This window comes from Argentina anserina, chromosome 4 (assembly GCF_933775445.1).
Source record: "Argentina anserina chromosome 4, drPotAnse1.1, whole genome shotgun sequence".
Taxonomy (NCBI): domain Eukaryota; kingdom Viridiplantae; phylum Streptophyta; class Magnoliopsida; order Rosales; family Rosaceae; genus Argentina; species Argentina anserina.
Window position 1 is genome coordinate 7,220,840 of NC_065875.1, and position 22,375 is coordinate 7,243,214.

At 37.3% G+C, this 22,375-nt stretch overlaps 3 protein-coding genes across 4 annotated transcripts; 1 reads left to right on the forward strand and 2 right to left on the reverse strand.

The window, feature by feature from the left end:
* Positions 1 to 817: 817 nt before the first annotated feature.
* Positions 818 to 2,988, reverse strand: LOC126792824 (protein YIP4a). The gene is made up of 3 exons (XM_050519302.1): positions 2,422 to 2,988; positions 2,236 to 2,310; positions 818 to 1,235 (listed from the first exon to the last, which is right to left on the reverse strand). The coding sequence occupies exons 1-3, from the start codon at positions 2,920 to 2,922 to the stop codon at positions 975 to 977; spliced, it is 837 nt and encodes a 278-aa protein (XP_050375259.1). The 5' UTR covers positions 2,923 to 2,988; the 3' UTR covers positions 818 to 974.
* A 1,157-nt stretch (positions 2,989 to 4,145) lies between these two features.
* On the reverse strand, positions 4,146 to 9,107 carry LOC126792825 (mitochondrial outer membrane protein porin 4). Its single transcript, XM_050519304.1, has 7 exons — positions 9,015 to 9,107; positions 8,161 to 8,225; positions 7,839 to 7,906; positions 6,571 to 6,681; positions 6,322 to 6,408; positions 5,399 to 5,607; positions 4,146 to 4,702 (listed from the first exon to the last, which is right to left on the reverse strand). Exons 2-7 carry the CDS (start codon positions 8,207 to 8,209, stop codon positions 4,396 to 4,398), a joined length of 831 nt encoding a protein of 276 aa, XP_050375261.1. The 5' UTR covers positions 8,210 to 8,225; positions 9,015 to 9,107; the 3' UTR covers positions 4,146 to 4,395.
* Positions 9,108 to 19,067: 9,960 nt separating this feature from the next.
* LOC126792827 (40S ribosomal protein S7-1-like) lies at positions 19,068 to 21,117 on the forward strand. Of its 2 annotated transcripts, none has more exons than XM_050519306.1 (6): positions 19,068 to 19,159; positions 19,543 to 19,629; positions 19,709 to 19,782; positions 19,863 to 19,986; positions 20,307 to 20,489; positions 20,876 to 21,117. In XM_050519306.1, exons 2-6 carry the CDS (start codon positions 19,555 to 19,557, stop codon positions 20,993 to 20,995), a joined length of 576 nt encoding a protein of 191 aa, XP_050375263.1. In that variant the 5' UTR covers positions 19,068 to 19,159; positions 19,543 to 19,554; the 3' UTR covers positions 20,996 to 21,117. The 2 variants fall into 2 exon arrangements, with proteins under 2 accessions (XP_050375263.1, XP_050375264.1); XM_050519307.1 differs by having other exon boundaries at positions 19,102 to 19,159; positions 19,554 to 19,629.
* The last annotated feature ends 1,258 nt before the right edge of the window (positions 21,118 to 22,375 follow it).

Sequence of the window (22,375 nt, forward strand, 5' to 3'; positions counted from 1 at the left end):
GACGGACCGCTCAGAGGACTTGAAGCTATTTATCTCCATCTTGTGTGAGGATTTTGTGTGACTATCTTGTGAGGTTGTTGTGAGGATTATACATTTCCATTTGTTATAATGTTGAATTATAATTTGGTTTGTAATAATCGGTTTGACTGAGTTATATTTTGAACTCAGAGATGATCCGCTGTGGCATTTTAAATGATTTCGATTTCATCGAGATTGTTTGGTGTTTAACGACTTTGAAATTTTGAGTTTTTAAGCTTGAAATTTTGGAGTCGTTACATAAATAGTTGGAATTATTCAAAGAAGAATGAATTATTGGTTCTAAATTTCTAGAAGAGTAATAGTTGGCATTGAATTTCAAACCCTATCCATCCATTGCTCACTGTGCAACAGTAATGGACATACTGAAGATATGAACTATACCTCAGCTAAGCAGCTGACTGCTCGGGTAGAAGGAAGACGAAATTCAAAGGTTAAAGTTTGTAATCGTAAAAGATCAATAAATCAGTGCCGAGTACCCAAACCTCAACTGCCTACTAAAGATTTATAGTTAGACGTTTTAGAGTGCTAATGACAAGTGATTGTGAGGTTATCTCCTCCCACAGTAGAGATGGCCTATATACCCAAATGACATACCCTCAATGCCAGGGATCAAAGTTCAGATCAAAACCATCACTTTCCTAGACACTAATAATGACAGTGGTATAGCTTGACCGCCATATGGAATTATAAGACGATCACTAAAATGACTATGCTCGTTAAAACTTCTAAGTTCTCAGTTCTGAAATAATTCATATTTCTTTGTACCACAACATTTCCAAAGAGGTATGAACGTGATAGCATTTAAACTCATGTAAGAAGTTTGATACAGCAGATATGATATTGGCAGCGGGAGCTCAGATCCCAAGCAACAAGCCAGAATAGGAAGCACCACATAAAATTTCTATCTACTTAGCATGCATGTTTAGTCTTATGTGTTAATCAATGGCGATAATAAGAAAACCAACAGATACATACATCAAGAAAACTGGGTAAAGTGCGAGAGCTTTTCTCCTGGGGTTGACTGCTGAACTCATGAAAGGATATGCAGACCAAGAACTCCAAGCCAGTGTAATGCTTACAACAACCACCTTCAATATCACATTGTCCTTCACCATACAGATTAAAGCTCCAACATCCAAAGGGAATAAGCAATAACCAAGAAGACTTAGGCTCTGGAAGAAAATTATGTGTCCTCCCTGGAAAAGATAGTATTGTTAAGCTTCATGTTTTGTAGGAGAACAATCGCATATAAGAACATCTGGCAAAAAATAAAAAAGCACCTCTAGGTATTCATGAATATTGAACAAAATTGTTTATCAAATCCTTTTCAAAACATGTGAGATTGTTGTTTCTAACATTCTTGCACGTAATTAAACCATTTTACCCTAAACTGATGAGGATGACAAATTGTTTCTATTACAGTTCATACCCCAGGAAGGACCATTAGAATACCATTCAGGAACCCAACTAACTTGTTATCCACTTATGTTACATTAGCCAAAACTCAACTGTGACTAATTAGAGGCTACAACATCATTTCCGAGAAAAGAATAATCATGACTGGACAACCACAATCCACAACTTGACAAACCAACTCATGCTTATACTCATCAATCTGTTGACCTCATCCATTGAGCATACAAATCATGGGTAGTGATGTAGCCTATTATATCATTTTGCTACAGTCATAAACCCACAATAGACAACAGCAATACTAACACTGGAGACCACACTTGCAGAGAACACAACCCAGCTATCTCCATCCACTTACCTGCAACCTAAACTCAACTCCCACTAATTTCATATTCATTTCTCGCCACTAACCAATATGTTTACCAGATCCCTTTCACAAAATGATGACATTGTGGTTTTTAATGTACTACATAATTTTGTAACAAACTCTAATTCCTACAATAGTTCATGACCCACAATGAACAAAACTAGCTATCTCACGATCCCACTTATATAACAAACCTCCATCCTAAGCTCAACTCTCACCAATCAAATCCCACAATTAGACAGGCTAACACATGCATACGCCCATCAATGTGCATATAAAACACAATGATCAATATTTCACAGCCTACAACCTCGTACCGGCATTAGAATCTCGATTTCCAAACCATAACACAAACAAAAATAAATAAATAAATAAATAAATGCAAAACAAAGAGAGAAAAAAGAGTGAGCCATTACCAGCAGAAGTACATTCAATGTCAGAATCACAGCACCAGCAGCCAGCACCGCAAACGCTACCGCGAAAACCTCAGACTGCAACAACAACAACAACAACAACAACAATTGCATTCCCCTAATCAGATCACCACCTCAACCTCAACCTCAACCTCAAACCAAAACACACAAAGAACATGAACACATCACCTTCTTGACAGAGGCAGACCAAGACAGAGTGAGGCCCAAGAACACAATGAAGAAGAAGGGCCCCCACAGATCCCAGTCCCTCAAGGCCTTCCCGGGATCCTCACGATACGGATTCGGAAACACAACGAGCTTCAGGTTGCTGACGATCCTGGAGAGGTCCCTCTTGACGGTGTCCCAGACGGGCTCCGTTAGGGTATTGGGCGGGGACCCGAACCCGGTGGCGGAGGTGGAGGTGGTGGTGGAGGCGGAGGGGAGGGGAGGAGGGGCGGGGACAGATGGAGGGACGGGATTGGGTTTGGAGGGGAGAGGGGGGAGGTTGGATTGGAGGAAGGGGGAGGAGGAGACGGGGATGGAGGCGCGTGAGGTGGTGGCGGGGAGGACGGTGGTGGGGCCGGATTGGACGGAGGCGTTGATTAGGTTTTCGATCTCGTCGATGTCGGATTGGGAGGAGGGGTGGAGAGGGACGGTGTCGCTCTCCGAGAGGGAGTGCGAGTGCGACATTTTTGTTTCTTTTCTCGCCGCGGGAAATTGGATCCGACTGATTCTGAGAGAGAGAGAGAGAGGGAGAGAGAGAGAGTGGAGAGCACAAAGATGAAGAAGAAGAAGTAGAAGGGGGTTTAGATCTAACTAAGCTGGGCACCTCAATTTTGAGTGAAACGTCGTCGTCTTGAGGTTGACGCGAAAATTAAACTATACCCTTTTCTTTTATACCCGTATCGTGTTGGTCAAGTGAGTTACCACTGTGGATCGAGTTTGGCCACTAATTTTTACGAGCTAGGGTTCGAACTAGTGACATCTAATTACTGGAAGAATTTTCAAACATGTTTACACTAGACCAACCTCAATAGGCGGTTGCTGCAATTGTTTTGTATCTTATAGTCCGTTTACTTGCGCCTAATGGGAATGATTCACCATTCTTTCATTCTGATTCCCTCTTAAATGGATGTTTACTAACCTCAAATGCGAATGAAAAATATTCCTAACAGTAGACCTAACCCGGATTAATTCCACCATTTCCATATCAAAAAGAGGAGTAGGTAGTGAATTTGATTACGGCCGTTGAATCAACTTTCAATTACGATAATAACCATATATTTTATAAATCACATTTTATGTGAGGGCACTTTAGTGATTACCCTAATAATGATTTCGATTCCTAAACATTAGTAAACACATGAATGATTCTTTTTATTCTCTAATTCCGATAACAAGTAAATAATTGAATGAGAATCACTCATTCCCTCTCATTCTCGTTTTTTTTCTTTCTCATTCATTCTTAATCTCATTCAAGTTTAGTAAACGTATATGCAAAAATTACCACCTTCAGGCATCTCATAGAGATCGAGGTCTACGCTAATTGTATGGCATGTTTACATTTATCACCTTGAAAACGTCCCGTAGAGATCGAGGTCTATGTTTATGTATGCAGTAAATTTACCACCCTGGAGATCTATTTTTAACGTTTCGTATGTCTACTTGTTTGTTTAGATATATGCAGTGAAATTTACCACCTTGAGGCAGGCTGCTTAAAGACTCAAGGTGAATCATGTATTAACACCGACAGACCTGACCGGGATTAATTTTCATAACCTTGCTTAAGGCTGCACTTAACTGTTGAGATTGCTGCCATCTTTTTCAAATTGGAATGAAATAGTCTGATCGGTTCCTCCGACTAGGGGACACACAGAATCGAGAAAAAACAGAAGAAATAAAAAAACATAGAATTTATTAAGTAAAATACACTGCAAAGCAGATTGTTATTGTGAAACTGTGAGACAATGAATGTTATGAATATAAAATTTTCCAAAATTGGGTCCAATTTACCCAACAATGCTGTAGAACATTTATCACTACACCAAATTTTAGTTCTTCCACTAATTTGGCTAAAACCGATACCCTCGCCTTTGGGGTGGGAAATGTAACAAGATCAAACGTATCAAGTGCAGAACACTATCAAGCCAGTTGTTGCACATATCAAGGCTTGAGCGCAAGGGCAAGACCAAATTTTGGGGCTGCACTACTCGCCTTTGAGTCATACTCTCCCGAGAAAGTAATTAGTGACTTCGGTCTCCATTCACGCTGCCATAATAAGGCAGTCTTTCCACTGTCAGAGAAGCGTGTTTTCACCACAGTATGTGGATCAATTGAATGGGAACTTCCAAACGTTAAGCTATTCTCCAACGTAGAAAATTTATGGGTAAGTTCGGCAGCAACTGTAGTGCCACTGGTAGAATCTACAGCATGAATGTAAGTTGCCTTCAAAGTCTGGCCCTTGTCAGTCCTGCAGCAATACAAAGGGGCAATCAACACAATGACTAAATCAAAGGGCACAGTCATGAAGTTTGTCAAATCATGGATGCTGGGGTATACCTCGAAATTTGAGACTTTTAAATTGTTGAACATAATGTATGATTCCTAGAACATGTATCATTTATAGTTCAATAGCAACGAATGGATGTATATCAAAACTTAATGAAGACTAAACAAAAACATGCAACACAAATAAGAACACTTGAGATTGCAGATATGGTTATCTACACCTAACCATGAACTTCCCAATTGGTTGCAAAGCCTTGGATTCTTTCCTTTCTCTCATCTTGCTTGACAGACATTTTGGGGGGTAGGGTGAAATACACCAGTTTTGGTGCATACAAAAGAAGCTTTGGTCCACACAACCAGCTTAAAGGCTAGTGGTCTCTTTCAATTGTTCTGGAGATTAAACTGTCAACCTAATCTAGGAGGGAGTTATGGGGATTGTATTCTCAAATTATCTGGCCAAGAAGATCCATAGTCTATGGCATAACTTGAAGCCAACATTTCAAAGCTGCTAGAATTAAGGGTCCAAATATAAAAGCACCCAGGACAAGGAAGATGCATTGCATCCACTGTATTATCACTCTTGTAGCAAGACAAACAAAATAAGGGAAACATACATGACTCTTTTTAAGCAAGAAGCGTGAAATTCATCGACACTTACAGCAGAAGGGCCGCAGAGTAATCTGGCTTGTTGAAGCTGATCCCAGCATTGTATTTGGTCAACAAAGAAGATGCTGTGTCAAATCCAATTTCACCACCCAAACTAAGATCCTTACTTCCAATCGTTGCTGATAACTCTAAAAGAGGGGCCGGGTTAAGGCCTATGCTGGAATCAATAGCTGCATGGGGATGAAGGTACTTCACATCCAGCTGCAATCACATAAAGAAACAGATTTAAGACTTTTAGCAGAAAAAATCTGTTTGACATGAATATCACTCTTCACCATGAGAAACGTCTTAGTAAAGCTAAATTATATAGGAAAATAGCGTTCTAAGTGAAAAATATGCCATTATTGTGAGCTACGTATAAAAAACTTGATGAAACTCTAATTTTACTCCAGTTAAAACTTGTTTCACCGCAATCTGTTAAAAGAATTGTGTGATACATGGTGACACTTGCTATCAGCAGACACAGCAGTCTTTTCAGATGAAGTCTGATATCGTCTATCGAGTTGACAACATTATCACTATAATCCTGGACAAAAACCCATGCTCTAAAGTTTGCATTTACCAATACAATTTACTTCTTGAATCTTAAATTTTAGAGTAATATCTGTGAAGCGTTGGTAAACTATACAGATATAATTAAAAAAATTCCTAATCACTAAATACTTCAATGCATATACAATTTTACTTGCTTTCATCATCTTCCTACAAAATGTCAAAAGAAAACAAATGCAACGACTGTTCCATGAAATTATTGAAGTAAAAGCAGGTATTAAACTGTGAAAAAAATACAGAATCCAAACATCTCGGGGAACAAATAAAAATAAGTGCATAGCGGAAAACATCTATTAAACTACTTTATAATGGAAGGACATGACTCGTTATGTTTTATGGTTCCTTGAGCTACATTTTACTGACCTTGCCAGATTTGTGATCAGGGATTTTGAAGCTACATGCTACTTTGGTCTTTGGCAAGATATCAGTTTGAGTAATTTTGGTAGACACCTGCAAAGAAATTATGAAAAATATGTAAGACACAAATTAAGATAAAGAGGAAGAAATAGAGAACTCTGAGAAACAGGAAAAATTGATGATTAGCAATATACATAGCTTTATTAACCTCTAAATAGAAACATGGAATAGTTAATCACTTGACAAAATCATTACATTAGAATATGTATCAACTTTAACATCCACGGTGGTGTTTCTGCTCTTGTATAGGGTATTTATATCACCAACAAAAATCTGGTCTTTCTTCAAACCATTAGCTGTAAGTCCCTGAAATTTTAAAGATTCCAAGAATGATTAGTCATCACAACAAAGTAAGAGAGGAAGAACAAATACAACTATTTTTATAAGAAAACAAAGAACAAAGCAGAATATTTATGAGCCTCAGCCTCTACTAGGCATTAACACTCCAGATAAGATTGAATAAATAAATAGAAAGTACTAACAGGATACCAACCAGTCATTACTCATATTATGGAGCGGGAGGGAAAAAACAGGTAATATGTTTCGTCATCGCAAAGAAGCAAATACACTAAACAGTAAAAGGTAACAAGTTAATCTATTATATCATCACAAGGAAGCACAGGCACATAAACCGCTTAACATAACAAGTTTTATTATTGTTTCAAGTGAAGCTTAGGGCACAGGAACATAAACATGAAACTAATGCTGTGAAAGACAAATAGTTTCCTAGCTTCAGGCACAGTGAAGAGTAAAGCTCCTGCAAACTAAAATTCATATTCAAACTTTTTAACAAGTGTGTTTGCAAGTTTAATAGGGTGAAAAAGACATGAGCAGAATGTCCATATCTATATTTTTTAATTAGAAGATGATATCAAAAAGAAAATTTGCATATATATATATAGTCGTTCTTGGTTACAGAGGTCCGGACCGTCCGGATTCAGCCATTCCGGCCACCGGCGACGCGCAACAACAGCGCTGACCAGCACAGCCGCACTCCCCTCCTCCCGGCGCTCCTCCCTGTGCTGACCGGAGCTCCAGCGCCGACCTACTCCCGAAATCTACAGATCTTTGGAAATATATATATATGTGTGTGTGTATATATATATATATACACAGGTAAAATGCAACTAAAATTTGCCTATTTTATCCATTCACAACCCCTTTGACACTGCAACACACAGATCATCAAACAAACAAACAAAACAGTTGAATGATAGCTTTTAAGAGTTTGTTAGAGAAAGCCTTAATTAACTTTTAGATGATACTCTATACTTTTACTGACTTTTTCCTTTGCTGAGGCTCTAATAACAATTATTTGAACCAATTTATAGACTGCACAACTCTGCCACAGTTCAACATTTAAGAATAGATGTTTAAGTCTCCGCCACACAAACCAACTAGCTAAAGTAAAATTTGGCAAAAGAACCTAAATCTCTAAGACTTGAGTGAATTCAATATATTACCAGCCCACTAGAGCCAACCACAGACAGGGTAAACTTTTGGTCGAAGTTGTAGTCCTTGGTAAGAAGGTCTGCAGATAGCAAGAAACATTGTAAGAAACTTCACTTAGAATTTGTAAGAAAACATGCGGCACAAAAAAACATGGATTTCATGAGAAAGTCATATAGACCAGCAAGCGTGTGGCTAACAAATCGCCTCTTTGACCATGTGGCTTCCAGTTTTAGCGATTACAACATTTAAAAAAGCTCTTTCATAGATATATGGTTCAGCATCCAAGATTTCTTAAAAATCTATCTCTTCAAGCAGAAAAGTGAAGCATGATACCTTTCGCTTTCTTGCCAATGTCTGAAAATGGAGCTGGACTGCCTCCCATAATTGTTTAAAGAATTCTGCCATAAAACAGGTCGTAGAGTAAATCAAATAGCAGTTGCATGCAAAGCATATTCCTCCCAAAATATGTATCATACACCACCAGAAAGCAACTGTACAAACACATGTTGGTATCCTTGCAACAGGTAAATACACAAGATCCTAAAATAATCCACCGAAAAGTGTATACATGTCATTGTACTGTGTTGGTGTACTTGACAAATAATCCCAAGGAAAATAAGTGACAAGTATGTATGCCTCAACATCAAGAAGTGTAGGCTGATATCACATTTGCACGGGTTGTTATTGAAGTGAAGGAAACATAGATAGAAAGACTATTACAAATACTAAAAAGTACACATTAGTTCAACACAAAAATTCGAGATCTCAACACCCAATACTACTTTCAGCAATTCAAATCAGCTCTCACAACCCCACTGACCAACTGAGCTTACACTAAATCCAGCTACCCAATATTCCAAAGCCAAATCTGAACCAATACTGCGTCACTGCACACACTCCGAATTAGTAAAAAACCGCATTCGGGGCCATTGAATCATATCAAAGCCATTAATTCAAACAAGACAGAGAGCCTTTTAAGGGGTTTTGAACCACTTTGACTAACTACCCAACTCAAAACTAATGAAAAAATAACCAATACAACAAAAACACACACATTGGTATCCTCCAACAAAAAACATTCGGATAAAGAATCAAAGAGAAAAGTGTAGATTCGACATATTGGGTATGAAATGAATCACAAACAGATAAAGCCCTTAGCTTATAGAGGAAGAACGAATCGAACTTACGAGAGAGAAAGAGAGGAAGGCTGGGCGACAAAACCCTGAAACTAAAAAGCTTCAGGAGAGCAGCCGAATATCAACGAGAGGTGTAGTGCGAAAGAAAAGAGGAGTGAGTATGAATTGGAAGGGTGGTTTTCTGCGGTGGGGTGTAGTGTAAGTGGGGTGGATGTCGAGTTTAGATTGCGTGGCGGATGGTGAGTGGTGGATTGGGCTCTTAAGTTTGAGAGTTGACTGGGAGGAGACTGCTTTGATTTAGCAGAAAAACAGGGCTAAGGAAGTGTAATGACGATTATGCCACTCATTTGGTGGCTGCTTTGCCAATTTTTTTTCTTGTTGCCCAATTTGCCTCGTCGCCGCCTTTTTTGCGTGAATTCCTTGGGCGGACGGATTATTTTTAGACGAACAAAATTCTGAATAAACCTTTTTTTTTTATTAAGGATGCAATGAATTATGAATATATTGATGATATGGTACAAGACACATAAACACATCCGCTCCCACGGGTCACAAAATGTGTGAAATAAACTACTCCTAAAACTAATAATCCAACAGTCCCAATACTAAATCTCTAATTTAGGGGTTAAAACAATAATGAGAAGTAAAGAATCATGGTAGCATAGCTAACAAAACCTCTTATTTATCACTACCAGGACCACCCTACGCAAGGGGAGGCTGCCCAAGGAGCACAAAAACCCTAGTTATAGGAACAAAACTAAAACCTCAAGTGAAATGTCGTAAGTCCAATAGTGAGCCTAGCTAAAAATTGAAAGCAAAAAATCTAGCCCCAAAGAGCTCAGACCCAACCAACCTAGAAATCAACCATTAAATTGTCGTTGCCTTCTCACCGCAAACCGTCACGCAGACATCGACGCAATCTTGAAGCCACAACCCATGTCCACATCAAAGAAACAACTCGTTGCCCATCAAGATGCACCATAGCAAAACATCAAGGTCCGATCTGGTTTGGGGAACCGACCCAAGTAAGCCTCAACGCCTCTGCACCCCAACCACACTGGCCAGCACAAACTGTCGTCGACATCCATATTAGCAACCAGATTTAACATCATAGCATCACCACCAAGTCGCGACCTTTGCAAAAAAATTAAAAAAACCATAGAACACCACAACAATGTCGGCCAAACTTGAAGCAGCCTCTCTCTCTCTCTCTCTCGATCCACCACTATCAGCGCCAGCCACCAACTGACCCACCACACCTTACGTCCGACAGTAGCCTCAATGGACGCACCGTCAGACGAAGACAACAAAATTTTTGAAACCTAGAGAAAGAGGATGGAGTCCAAACAAAGAATAGGCAAAACTTAACATAAACAAACGTACGCAGAATTCCGAATAAACATTAGAAACCCGATATACTATATATCTCAACCTGAGGGTTCTCCAATAACACGTTCATGCTTTTAGAATCTATTCTCATCATCTAAATTCATTTTCATTCTAAAATGAGGACTGGATTATTGGACACATTATTTGACACAAAGTTATTCACACTATGTGAGTCTTAGATATACACAAATATAATGAACTAGATTAGATATGGAAAATGACATGAAATTACATTTTTTTCAACAAAAATATAAAATAATATCATCTATTAATTGTAATTTTTATAAAATAAACTATGTGGTATGAGATTCATACAAGGATTCTCATATAAGGAGGTTTGAAAGGTTGCTGCATCCCCTGTCGATTGGTGGTAGCGCCACCCGCCATCTCGCCGCCGTTTAGGAGCGGTGAAGCCCGGAAGTTCTCCCGAAAAAGCATATTTCACCGAACTTCAACTCGTCGGATCTCTCTCCTCCGGCAACCAATCGGTACGATTCTTGTCCTATTTTGAAGGTCTCATTCCATACTACAAACCATCCAAAAAATTTAACCCCAATCGTTGTATGCTAGGAGAATCGAAGAAAAGAAATTTTAAGTTTTTCAATTGGGGTTTTTCGGTTCTTGTTAAATTGAAGTATTTAGGCTCGAAATTAGACTTTGTGGTGAACTACGAAGTTGTTAGGAATGTCATTTAGATTGTGGTGGTGAAATTTGGTGGTCATTGGTGGCAGTCGGTGAACAGTGGCGCTGCATCAATAGAAATTGTGAGCAGTAACAATGAACATCACTCTGTGAACAATGTTTAGTAAAACAGTAACTGTGAACATTGTTTTAGTAAAAACAGTGCATTGGAACAAGGTTTTAGTAAAATAGTACATTGGAACATTATTTAGTAAAATAGTAAAACATGAACAGTGTTCTGTGAACAATGTTTTATGAACAACATTTAGATGTACTAAAATCGTCACCTGATATTTTACGTATCATTTTCTAAGCATTTTATCATGTTATTAGGTGACCGATGAAACGAGTTAGGAAACTACTTTCAGTGTCGTGGAAGTTGCACGCAAGAAATAAGGTGAGTAAAATCTCACAGTGACGAATCTACCTTTGCGGAGATTCATAATTACGCTTAATTAAAAAGAATGAACCATGATATGTATATGATATAGTGGATTGTGTATGTGTATAATTGGTAAAATAGATACATATATATGGTTTGTTATACTATATACTATCATAATTTCCGTTTGCGAATAAGTTCATTATAGCGTTGATAATTATTTATTTCAGCATGTCACTTTGATTTGTACAATATCATGTGATGATTTTTTTTGTACGTGGTTTTAACTTGAGTTATGTTAAAACGTTTTGTGGTATGTGGATCAATCTTCGGACGTGTTGACATGTCGGAACCTAGCCTTGGCCGGGCGACAGTTACGATACAGTTAGAGCTCTAGTCTGTCTGTCGGGGTACTAACATGAGGGGTAACAGAGGTGTACCAGCGCTTATGAGTACCTATATTTTGGATATTGGATAGCAAGTGATTGCCCAATGTCGGGCGGCGTACTAACATGAGGGGTAACAGAGGTGTACCAGCACTCATGAGTACCCATATTATAAATGTATTTGGGTAAACAGAGGGGTTGCCCGATTTCTCATGAGCACGCATATTTTTAGATATTATTGGACAACCAGATGGGCCGTCCAATGACTCATGAGTACATTTATAATTAAATGTTTTCAGTATTTTCTTATGTGGGTAATAGATGGGTTACCAGCTTATGAGTACCCATATTTTTGGATATTGGGTAGCAAGTGGTTGCCCAATGTCTGACGACGTACTACATGAGTGGTAACAGATGAGTACTAGCGCTCGTGAGTACACGTATTATAAATGTATTTGGGTAAACATAGGGGTTGCCCGATTTCTCATGAGCATGCATATTTTCATATATTATTGGACAACGAGATGGGACGTCCAATGACTCATGAGTACATTTATAATTAAATATTTTCAGTACTTTCTTATGTGTTTATATACGAGTTGTATTATTGATTTACTCATATGAGCTGTAAAGCTTACCGGGTTTGTGTTTTACAATCCCGGTGCACCTATTCGATTGTGTAGGGGATAGTTCTGCAGGTGTGGATTAGCAGAATTAGAGGGTTTTCGCTGAACATTGTTGAAGATTTCATTATGCTGTTTGTGGTGAGGATTGAGTGAATTTTACATTTTCCATTGGTTGTGTATTATTCGAGTTGACTGAGTCATGATGTGGACTCAGCTTCGATACATTGTTATGATAAGATGATTTCAATATATTTGAGATTGTTTTTGAGTTTTCATGATTTCGAATTCGAATTTTTATCATTCGAAATTCGGGGTCGTGATAGCAATAATGTGTCTTTGAACTTATATAAGGAATCTCATTTCCCAACACTTATTTGTCATCTTCCATTTAGACGGAACATGTCTATCTTTAAAGACTTCGACTGATCATGGGAGTTATAGAGACCTCATTTTCAACCATTAGAGTGTATAAGCCAATTGATGCTTAATCATTAACATTATAGTCCTCAATCATATCGAGACTGTGTCTTTCCAAATATCTATTTTATTCTCAACTTCGGATTTACAATACATAGTGGCAACTCTTCAGTTCATAGAGTTTGGGTAAATTTATATTGAATACGCCATGAGATAATTCATCTTATCCCTATTCCAAATCAAGTATTTACTTCATGAATGTTTCAATTCCTTTTGTAGTGCGTCGTGGTTTAGAGCCACTTCTTGGGTGGATGAAGTTTGTTCTAAGACTTTCATGTATATCTCTTAATTTCGATTCCAATAGAGATATCTTATTATCACATTCATAAGCTGTCATTGTCAAGTTTTCAGAAACTATAAAACTGATAAGGTAGTAGAGTGCAATGACATCCATTACAAAAAAATTATTTGTGGTCCATTACACATGAATATTTTCTCATAGTTGATTCTAGTATGTTAGTGAGAGACTTTGCGTCATAAGTTGAGTCTAAACTCTTTTTCTCATTACGCATCCTAACAAAAACATATGATAGGCTTTACATGTGTGGTGTCAGCTTCACTTACCCAAATACCTATCTCTTTATTAGTGAACATTAGTTCATGCTGGATCGCTTCTTTCCATTAGGTCAAAATTACTACGTTCGTATTTCTCAACGAAGTATGGTTCAATATCAAAACTCAATATCCTACATCTTCATATGATTTGTATTTGTAGAGATCTCTATATTTTTAAGGATTTATTCTAATATTTCATCTCCCAGTGATAACCAAAATCTAGGAAATTCTCATAAGACAAATTTGATATTATAGATCAGTGGATCCGTTTGTGCTAAACTCCTTTTTTTCCTCGATCGAGTATATATCGAACTTAATGTGGTCTCCCCTCTTTCTTGGAGAGCCATGACATGTGACACCATTTAGCCATTTTATGACATCACCATGCCACCTTTTGTGGTGGCAATGTATTGTCTAATTCCTCTTGGGTGGCGTCATATCATCTTCTTAGGACATCAAACCTTGCAAGCATGTTTGTAGATGAAATGTGTGATCTTATTACTTTGTGCGATAATGGGGATAAAAATGAGAGACAGTGAGGACAAATCACGATGATTCTTGTCATTGCACTTGAACATTATTTGTTCTTATCTCCCCTAATGACGGGAAGATTGTCTTATCTAAGTGACATTCTGCATATTTGGTAGAAAAATAGATCGTCTGTCAAGATTGTGATGTAGCAAACTATTGTTGGATGCTCGTCTCCAATAAAAATACTCATTCACATTAAATGGTTTCACCATTGTGTATTGTTACTACGCAATTTGGCACATATGATAAACTAGTTGAGCTCAAGGGTTATAGATCTTGGTGAATCATGGCGACCTTAAATATGTCAATCCTTAGATGTCATAGATTGTAATTCTTTTTACAATGATGATGGTGATGGCCATACACTAGTGAATAAAGAGTTGTGTATGCAAAAATTACGTTACCCTAAGTGAAAATATTAGTGTGCATTGCCAATATTAAGACTATTATCACAAGTCGTTTTCCGTGAGACCCAAGTGGATTTGTAACTGGCATAAGAATCATAAGTTTAGTAGTAAATTGTGTGATGATATGTGACCAGTGTGTGAACACATCAACCAACAATATAAAATATTTAAGGTGTCCGTAAGTTGGTTAAATCAGTCTACATAATTTTTGTCGGATTGAATGATTGAACATAATGAGGGCATTTCATTTGCATAAGATGATCTCAATCCTGATTTCTTTACGTGATAGGCTTTGAATGATTAGTTTTACACCATGTAATCATAATGTACACAAGAAGCATAATACAGAGTTAATGCATATACTTGTACATCAATCATTTCACAGTTCTGCCTAAGGGGAGCGACGAAATATGGGGATGAAATCACATCTTCAATTCCCCCATGAAATAATTTTTGTATAGATTTTTACATTCCTTTGTTTATTTAGTTATTGCTTTTATTTATCTAAAATATGAGTGTCCGTGTGTAATTCATTTAATATATGAAAACACATATCACGACCTGAGTATCTCAGTGAATCGTGTCAAAGCCCAAATATGTCTAAATTCTGAAAGTCATTTTCTTTTGACGTTGTTGGATTCATTAGGCAGATATAACAACTAGGTAGACATAAAAACGTCTTTATTGCTTGGTTACATCTACAATCATTAGAGATAATGCAGAAGAAGTTAATTGTAATTTCACTTATTCTATTCACATGAAAAAATCATGACATAAATATTTTAAACGTATGAAGGTTCGATTGTCTCTTGTTGACTCTTGTTACATAAAGTGCTAATGAGATATATAGTTAAGACATAAAAATGGAATATAAATACAAATTATTTAGAGTAATTTAATAGAATCACAAAATGATATTTTCATCCCATAAGGGTATGAACATTATGAATCTCGAAGGATTAGAAATGACTAATCTTTATTAATATTATTCATTACATCCACAAATATAATACTATTGTTATTCATTACTATTACTGTGGGAATCACTTTGCATCCAGTTATTCATGTCGTATGAATATTTTTTGAAATTGTTTTACTTTATGCGGTACTTTGTACAATCCAAATATTGAAAAAAAACAACAACACTTGGTGGTTCAAGTGGAAATGAGCTTGTTCCCCTTAAGCAAAGTATCGAGTTCGAGCCTTACGAATGGAACAATAATTGTTGGGAGAGCTTCCCCGCCAAAACCCGGATGTCCGACGCGGCTCAAAAGTATAGTCCTCTCCCAAAGGGCGAGGGATTTCCTGGGAAACCAAAACAAATATTGAAAATCATACCACGTATATCTTGATTAATATTCGAATAATCTCAATTCATTGAGAAAAACTCACAATCTTGGTTATATGTCAACGATTGCATCAAGGTTTTTTCTAATCCAAAAACACTTCCATACCAAAATCTAATTAAATTTTAGGCATAACAATCATTACAGTAATATCTTGAAAAATTAAGGACATACTGTAATCAAAGTATAGAAGCTCATTAATTAAGCTAGGTTCTTATTGTTGTTTATGATTGAGATACCACTTCGGCCAAGCTGCTCATCATTGATAATATATAACAGAATAACATCATAAGCAAATACATCATCAATATGAGAGATCAATCTACAACACACACATGCGTTAACTCTAAGACAATTGAATTATTTTCAAAAATCATTGTTAGTCATTCCTTGAGACAATGCATCTAAACCTTTCAATCAACCATTGCATAACAAATATTGTTTGAAGAAATTCAGACAATGTTTTGGAAAAGAAGAAAAACCATTGTCCTCTATTTGGATATAGACAATATACAGTTACAATATCGTTGTCTCTATCTGGAACATGGACAATGTATTTTGTCACAAGATATAAAACATCGTCTTACATGAAATTTGACAATGATACCTATAAAACTATTGTCCGTGCTAGTATTTCACTCAATGCTTTCAGACAATGGTTTTTTTTTTTGCCATGCATTGTCTATCAACTATTATGTATTTGACATTTTGTCTATTTGAAAATGACTAACATGGTTTTTGAAAATAATCCATTAATTAAGCTAGGTTCTCAACCAGCATTAACTCTTTCCACTTCGGCCAAGCTGCTCGTCATTGATACTGTATAAGATAACATTATAAGCGAATACATCATCTAATACGACCCAAATCTTTTTATCGTGTTATTTAATATTGTTAAGCCTAGTTACGGCTTATAGAGTAATTCAAATTTTTAAATTTTGGCGTTTGATTGTCGTAACAGAATCTTGTTGGAAAAAAAACCCGAAACAGAAAGTTATTGTTTCAGGAGGACGTTTATATAAGTAGATAAGTTCTAAAGGAATCAATCCAATTCGTAGTGTAAGTACCCGAATTAAACATTTCAATTTTCTAGGGTTTGTGAATAGTGCTAATTTTGTGTTCTTCGTTGATTGAACTGTTTAGAGTACCTATTGGATGTTGATGTAGTTGAGAAAGTTTAGGTTGTGGTGGTGAATTTTGGTGGCCATTGGTGGTGGTTGGAGTAGAGGCGGCCGACCGCCACTTTGGGCGGTGTTGAGAGTGGCGGCAGTTGTGCCAGCGGAATCTTGTTGGAGAAAAACCCGAAACAGAAAGTTATTGTTTGAGGATGACGTTTATATAAGTAAGGTAAGTTCCAAAGGATTCAATCCAATTCGTAGTGTAAGTACCCGAATTGAACATTTCAATTTCTAGGGTTTGTAAATAGTTCCGATTTTGTGTTTTTCGTTGATTGAACTGTTTAGAATAAATATTGGATATTGATGTAGTTGAGAAAGTTTAGGTTGTGGTGGTGAATTTTGGTGGCCATTGGTGATGGTTGGAATAGAGGCGGTCGGCCGCCACTTTGGGCAGTGTTTTTCGATGGCGTTTTAAGGGGTTTAGATGCATTGTCTCAAGGAATGACTAATAATGGTTTAACAATGTTTTTTTATCGTTGTTTTTTATTGAGATTATTTTTAAGTCATGTTGTTCGATATTGAACATGCTTTTTAAATCATCATACTCTCATTATTCTATATTCTTGTTGTAACAGAGCGCTACATTGCTCTTGTCAAATCCCCTAGGCTTTTTTCACATGGTACATTGTTATCAACTACCATTGATCGGTTTTTATGAAATTACATATTCATAATAATTGTCTTTTGCTTTAGGGTTATTACTACGTTATTATGCAAAGTTTGTTTTAAGAAAATTGTCATATTTTTCGATATTTCGTAAAAATACTTCATCACAATAATATGTTTGTCAATTTTCATATAATACTCATGAAATTTCATTATCATGGTTAGGCTTATTTCATATAACATGCTGAATAAAATATACATAGGCATAACATGTATAACAAGTAGAGCATAACATTTAATATGATTAAATAATTTACAAAACTAAGGTAATTATCGTACTCACATTGCATGCCAAAGACCATATATAAATATAATGCTTGAAATGTAAATCATAGCATTATGATTTAGTTACATGCTAAGCAACCAAAGTCTAAAAATTTAAATATGCATAGCATATAACATGTCACAATATCCAGTGACTATTTTGCTCACGTAACATGGATAATTTCATGTATATGAATGAAATTTGATGAAAGCGGCAACACTAATTTAGATCTTACTTTGTAAGTTTGCCAAAATAAACTGCATATAATACGATTGTTCTTACAAACGTCGAATTTTATCGTCATGTGAAACGGTTGCTCTCACGATTCCATTATGATGACAATTGATTAATTACATGCAAAAAATAACCATATGTAAATGATTAGTCACTCTTAACTATACAAGTCTAATTTAATTTACTTTTCAGTAACAAATAGTAAATAGTCTTATTATAAAACCAGTAAATTAGATTTACATTAGCTATTTAATTTTTGTAAAATAGCGAATAGTGAGCAGTAATAATTATTTAGTGTAGGGTAATGTTTTAGAATTACCTTTGAATTTTACTGAAAGAGGTAAAATGCCTTTTTTTTGTTCGTGGGTCGGGTCGGATCCAGAGCTTTCAAGTCAAGTGCACTCGGTGCAGTGCTGGTCCTCCATCGGAGCAGAGGTGCTTCGTCAGGACTAACGCAAGACATCGACGACGCTGGGCCTTGGTCAGGACTAACGGCTCTGCCTTGTACGATCGACAGTGAGGTGCTTCGTCGGTATCAATCTGTAGATATGGAGATAGAAGGCAAATAAGGGACGATGGGTGCCCAGAATGAATTGAGTTGGAGTAAGAGACGACACAAATCTCCAAGGATGACGTTGGTCTTGAAATCAGATCAAGATTTGCTGCAACAAAGGCTAGTGGCGATTGATCGTTGAACCTCGTTAGCAGTATGGAGTAGAAGTGACGTTGTGGATGGGTTGAGACGCGATAAGTCTGACGGCAAAGTCAGTCGCCGATCTCGCCGATTTGGGTCGTCGCCGGAACTAGGTTGCGCTGATTTAGGTCGGCGATGGGTGCAAATGTGCAATAGGAAAAAGAAAAAGAAAATTAAATCCTCACTTCAGTTGACCCGAACAGAAACTGGGTAAGTGGGTAGAACCACCAGGCCCATATCCATTAGACCCACGCGTCCTCTTTGAACCTCAAAAGGTTTTTATTGTGCAAAAACCCTACTTATCGCCGAAACAAAATTTCCACCGCCGTTTGAGACTAACCACATCTCTCGCTCTCTGCAGCTCTCAACTCCTCTCCAGGTATTTCCAATTCTCAATCCCTCTCATCTTCTTCACATTCCATTCACTTCACTTCACATCACTCTCTATTCTGAATATTCATCTCAATTATGTTTTCTGTTCCATAAAAACATCACAAGCTCTACTTCAATATCCATGATTGAAGCTTTTGATTTGTGATAAACTAATTGGGAAGTTCATATACGCGTCTTCGATTTGTACAGCTGTTTGTGGTTCCGAGTAGTTCAAGCTTTGTTGAGCCAACTAGGGTTCTTCTAGTTTTGTCTTCTATTTGCCATTAGTGATTTTTGGTTCCCGACAGAACCGTAACGGTTTGATTCTTGTGGGGTTGTTTAGAAAAGAGTTAGAGCCTGAACTGTACTTCATTTGTTTAAAATGGTCAGGTTCTTGTCAAGATGTTTACTTCAAGGAAGAAGATTTCGAAAGATAAGGGCGCCGAGCCGACCGAGTTTGAAGAGGTGGTTGCGCAGGTACGCTGTTTCTGTTGTGCTTTTGAGTCGTACTATGGTTGTAATGTTTTGTTTTGCTGACGTGTTGATATATGTGCAGGCGATTTTCGATTTGGAGAACACTAACCAGGACATGAAGAGTGAGCTAAAGGATTTATATATCAATTCAGCAGTGTAAGAATGGTTTTACTGTTTCTAATTTGTAACATATGTGGCGTATTGTATGTGTGGTAATCATGGTTTTTTTGTTGCAGTCAAGTTGATGTTGCTGGAAACAGGAAGGCTGTTGTTGTACATGTACCCTACAGACTGAGGAAGGCTTTCCGCAAGATCCATGTTCGTCTCGTGAGGGAGCTTGAGAAGAAGTTCAGTGGAAAGGTGATTGTTAACTAATGTTTTTGTTTTGTTTTTTTGGGTTCTCTCCTTCATTGAGCAAACTTGTACTGCGGCTTTCATCTGATAGTAGTGTACCATTGTTAAAAGTTTGCGCCTTTATGACCGCGGACATTTAATTTTTGTTATAGTTGCTGGCTTTGCTCCGTTTTTCCTGTTTGTTGTTTAACTGTAGGTGTTTTGTTTTCCGTTAGCTTATTGTTTTTGACTAAGGCGATTCATCTTTCATCTGTACACTTATATTAATCTGTTTATTATTGTGCTCTGTGATGTTTATGGTGTCATTTTGGTTTGTTATCTGGCAGGATGTGATCCTGATTGCCACACGAAGGATTGTGAGGCCACCAAAGAAAGGTTCAGCTGCTCAACGGCCCCGCACTCGCACCCTCACTGCTGTCCACGAAGCTATGTTGGAGGATGTTGTCTCTCCTGCTGAGATTGTTGGAAAACGTACCAGATATCGTCTGGATGGATCAAAGATAATGAAGGTATACCTTCATGACTCAATCAAGGGAAATAAGTACTTTATTTTGTGATCTATGTAGAGTTGTAGACCAACATTCAGTTATGAACACTAGGAAAGGAGAATATTAGTTTTTATAGTTTTAAGTGTGAATGGAGAAGTACTGATATCTAGTAGAAGGTTCCATGACAAAGGAATATGTAACTCAAACATATAAGAAGCTTCAATTACTAGTATCATTACAAAATGGTAAAAGATGGACACTTGGATGCAGAAACTTAGAACGTTGTATGTTGAGTTAGATACTGCATGCTTAGTGAGGTGGATACTGTAGTTGAACCTTTGTATTATGTTGGAGTTACATATTCCATCTATAAAGTGTTGACTATGTCTGATGGTAATATTGGGCAGGTGTTTCTGGATCCCAAGGAGCGAAACAACACAGAATACAAGCTGGAAAGCTTCTCTGCAGTTTACCGGAAGCTGTCTGGCCGAGATGTTGTGTTTGAGTATCCAATTACTGAGGCTTAGAAGTATTATGATGTTATAAGGCGACTGTTAATTATCTTTCCTTTTTGCTTAAATTCTCTGAAAACTTCATTTCGTTGGAAACAGTTTAAAATTTTGATATCAAGTACTCGGTCTTGTATGTGCTTGAAAGGTTTTGCTCTTTACTATCATGTTAAGGCGACTGTTTTTATGCTTTCTTTTATTCAAAGGTTGAGTGCTACTGATTGACCAAATATGAATCTCAGCGTAGCCAGACTGCACCGACATCAGTCTAGTCTTTTTGTGATAGGTGATGTCTGTATTCCTGTGTTTGGTTTTGTCATGATTAATCCGACTGCCTGGAGATGATTCCTCTGATATTGGCTATGGTTAGATCCCTGCTGAATGCCATATTTGCCTAATTTCCTCCGTTAGCCCAATATATGATGCCAGAATACCTGGAACTGAACATGAAACTGAATATGAAACTGTTATGTTCCAAGGTTGGCTGTTATGGAGGAAATTCGGCATTCTACTTTCTGGGAACAGGTTTGTCATTCTACTTTTACATTTCCTACTCATTCAACGCCGATGTATGATGACAAAACTTGGAAGTGAACTATTTTTCGGCAACGTTTGTTAAAGGCCCACTCTCCGAGCGTCTCGTTGTTAGTTCGCATACATCGTCTACGTGGGTGTGTGAACAGTGTTTTGTGTTTAAAAAATTTACCATCTCTTTCTGAAATCAGTCTCACGTGCCGGCCTGAAATAAGTCCTCCGGATCCAAACTCTAATCGTTTTGTGATGCGCCTCCAAATGTAAAACCAATTTCTTCCCAATTAGAAAGAGGGGTTATGATAGGAAGGCATAGAAATCTGTAGGAGTCGTCGTGTGAAGGAAACTCTGCTGCAGGCATACCCAAAAAATCGTTTGCAACCCATTCGAGTCTATTTGTTGATTTATCTTTGTCCCCAGCCGCAACCCTTCCCAGATCTGGAGTGCGGAGAGAGATGTGGAGGAAGAAATGAGATTATGATATTTTCCGTCCAAGTGAAGAAGAAATGAGACACCGTCTTGAAACCTCGTATGAAAGTGAGGGGGATCTGGCAACAACAGGCAAATGATTGTTCTTGAGTTGTTCTTGAGGTGTTTTAGATTTCTTATTGAGTTGCCCATAATCTTATTTATGCTTTTGTTTTTGTTATTTTAAGTTTTAGCTAGGGTTGTATAAGAATTGAAACAATTGAAATATATTTTGGGATTATTTCAGGTCATTGTGTGAAAATGATCGGAGTTGCCTTTGTTTCTGTTATTCAAAGTTTTAGCTAGGGTTGTAATCACATTTGGTAGAAAATGAAACTTTGAATTACTACTGTTATGTAACTTCAACTCTGATATCGATGAGTTAGTTTTAGGTAAACA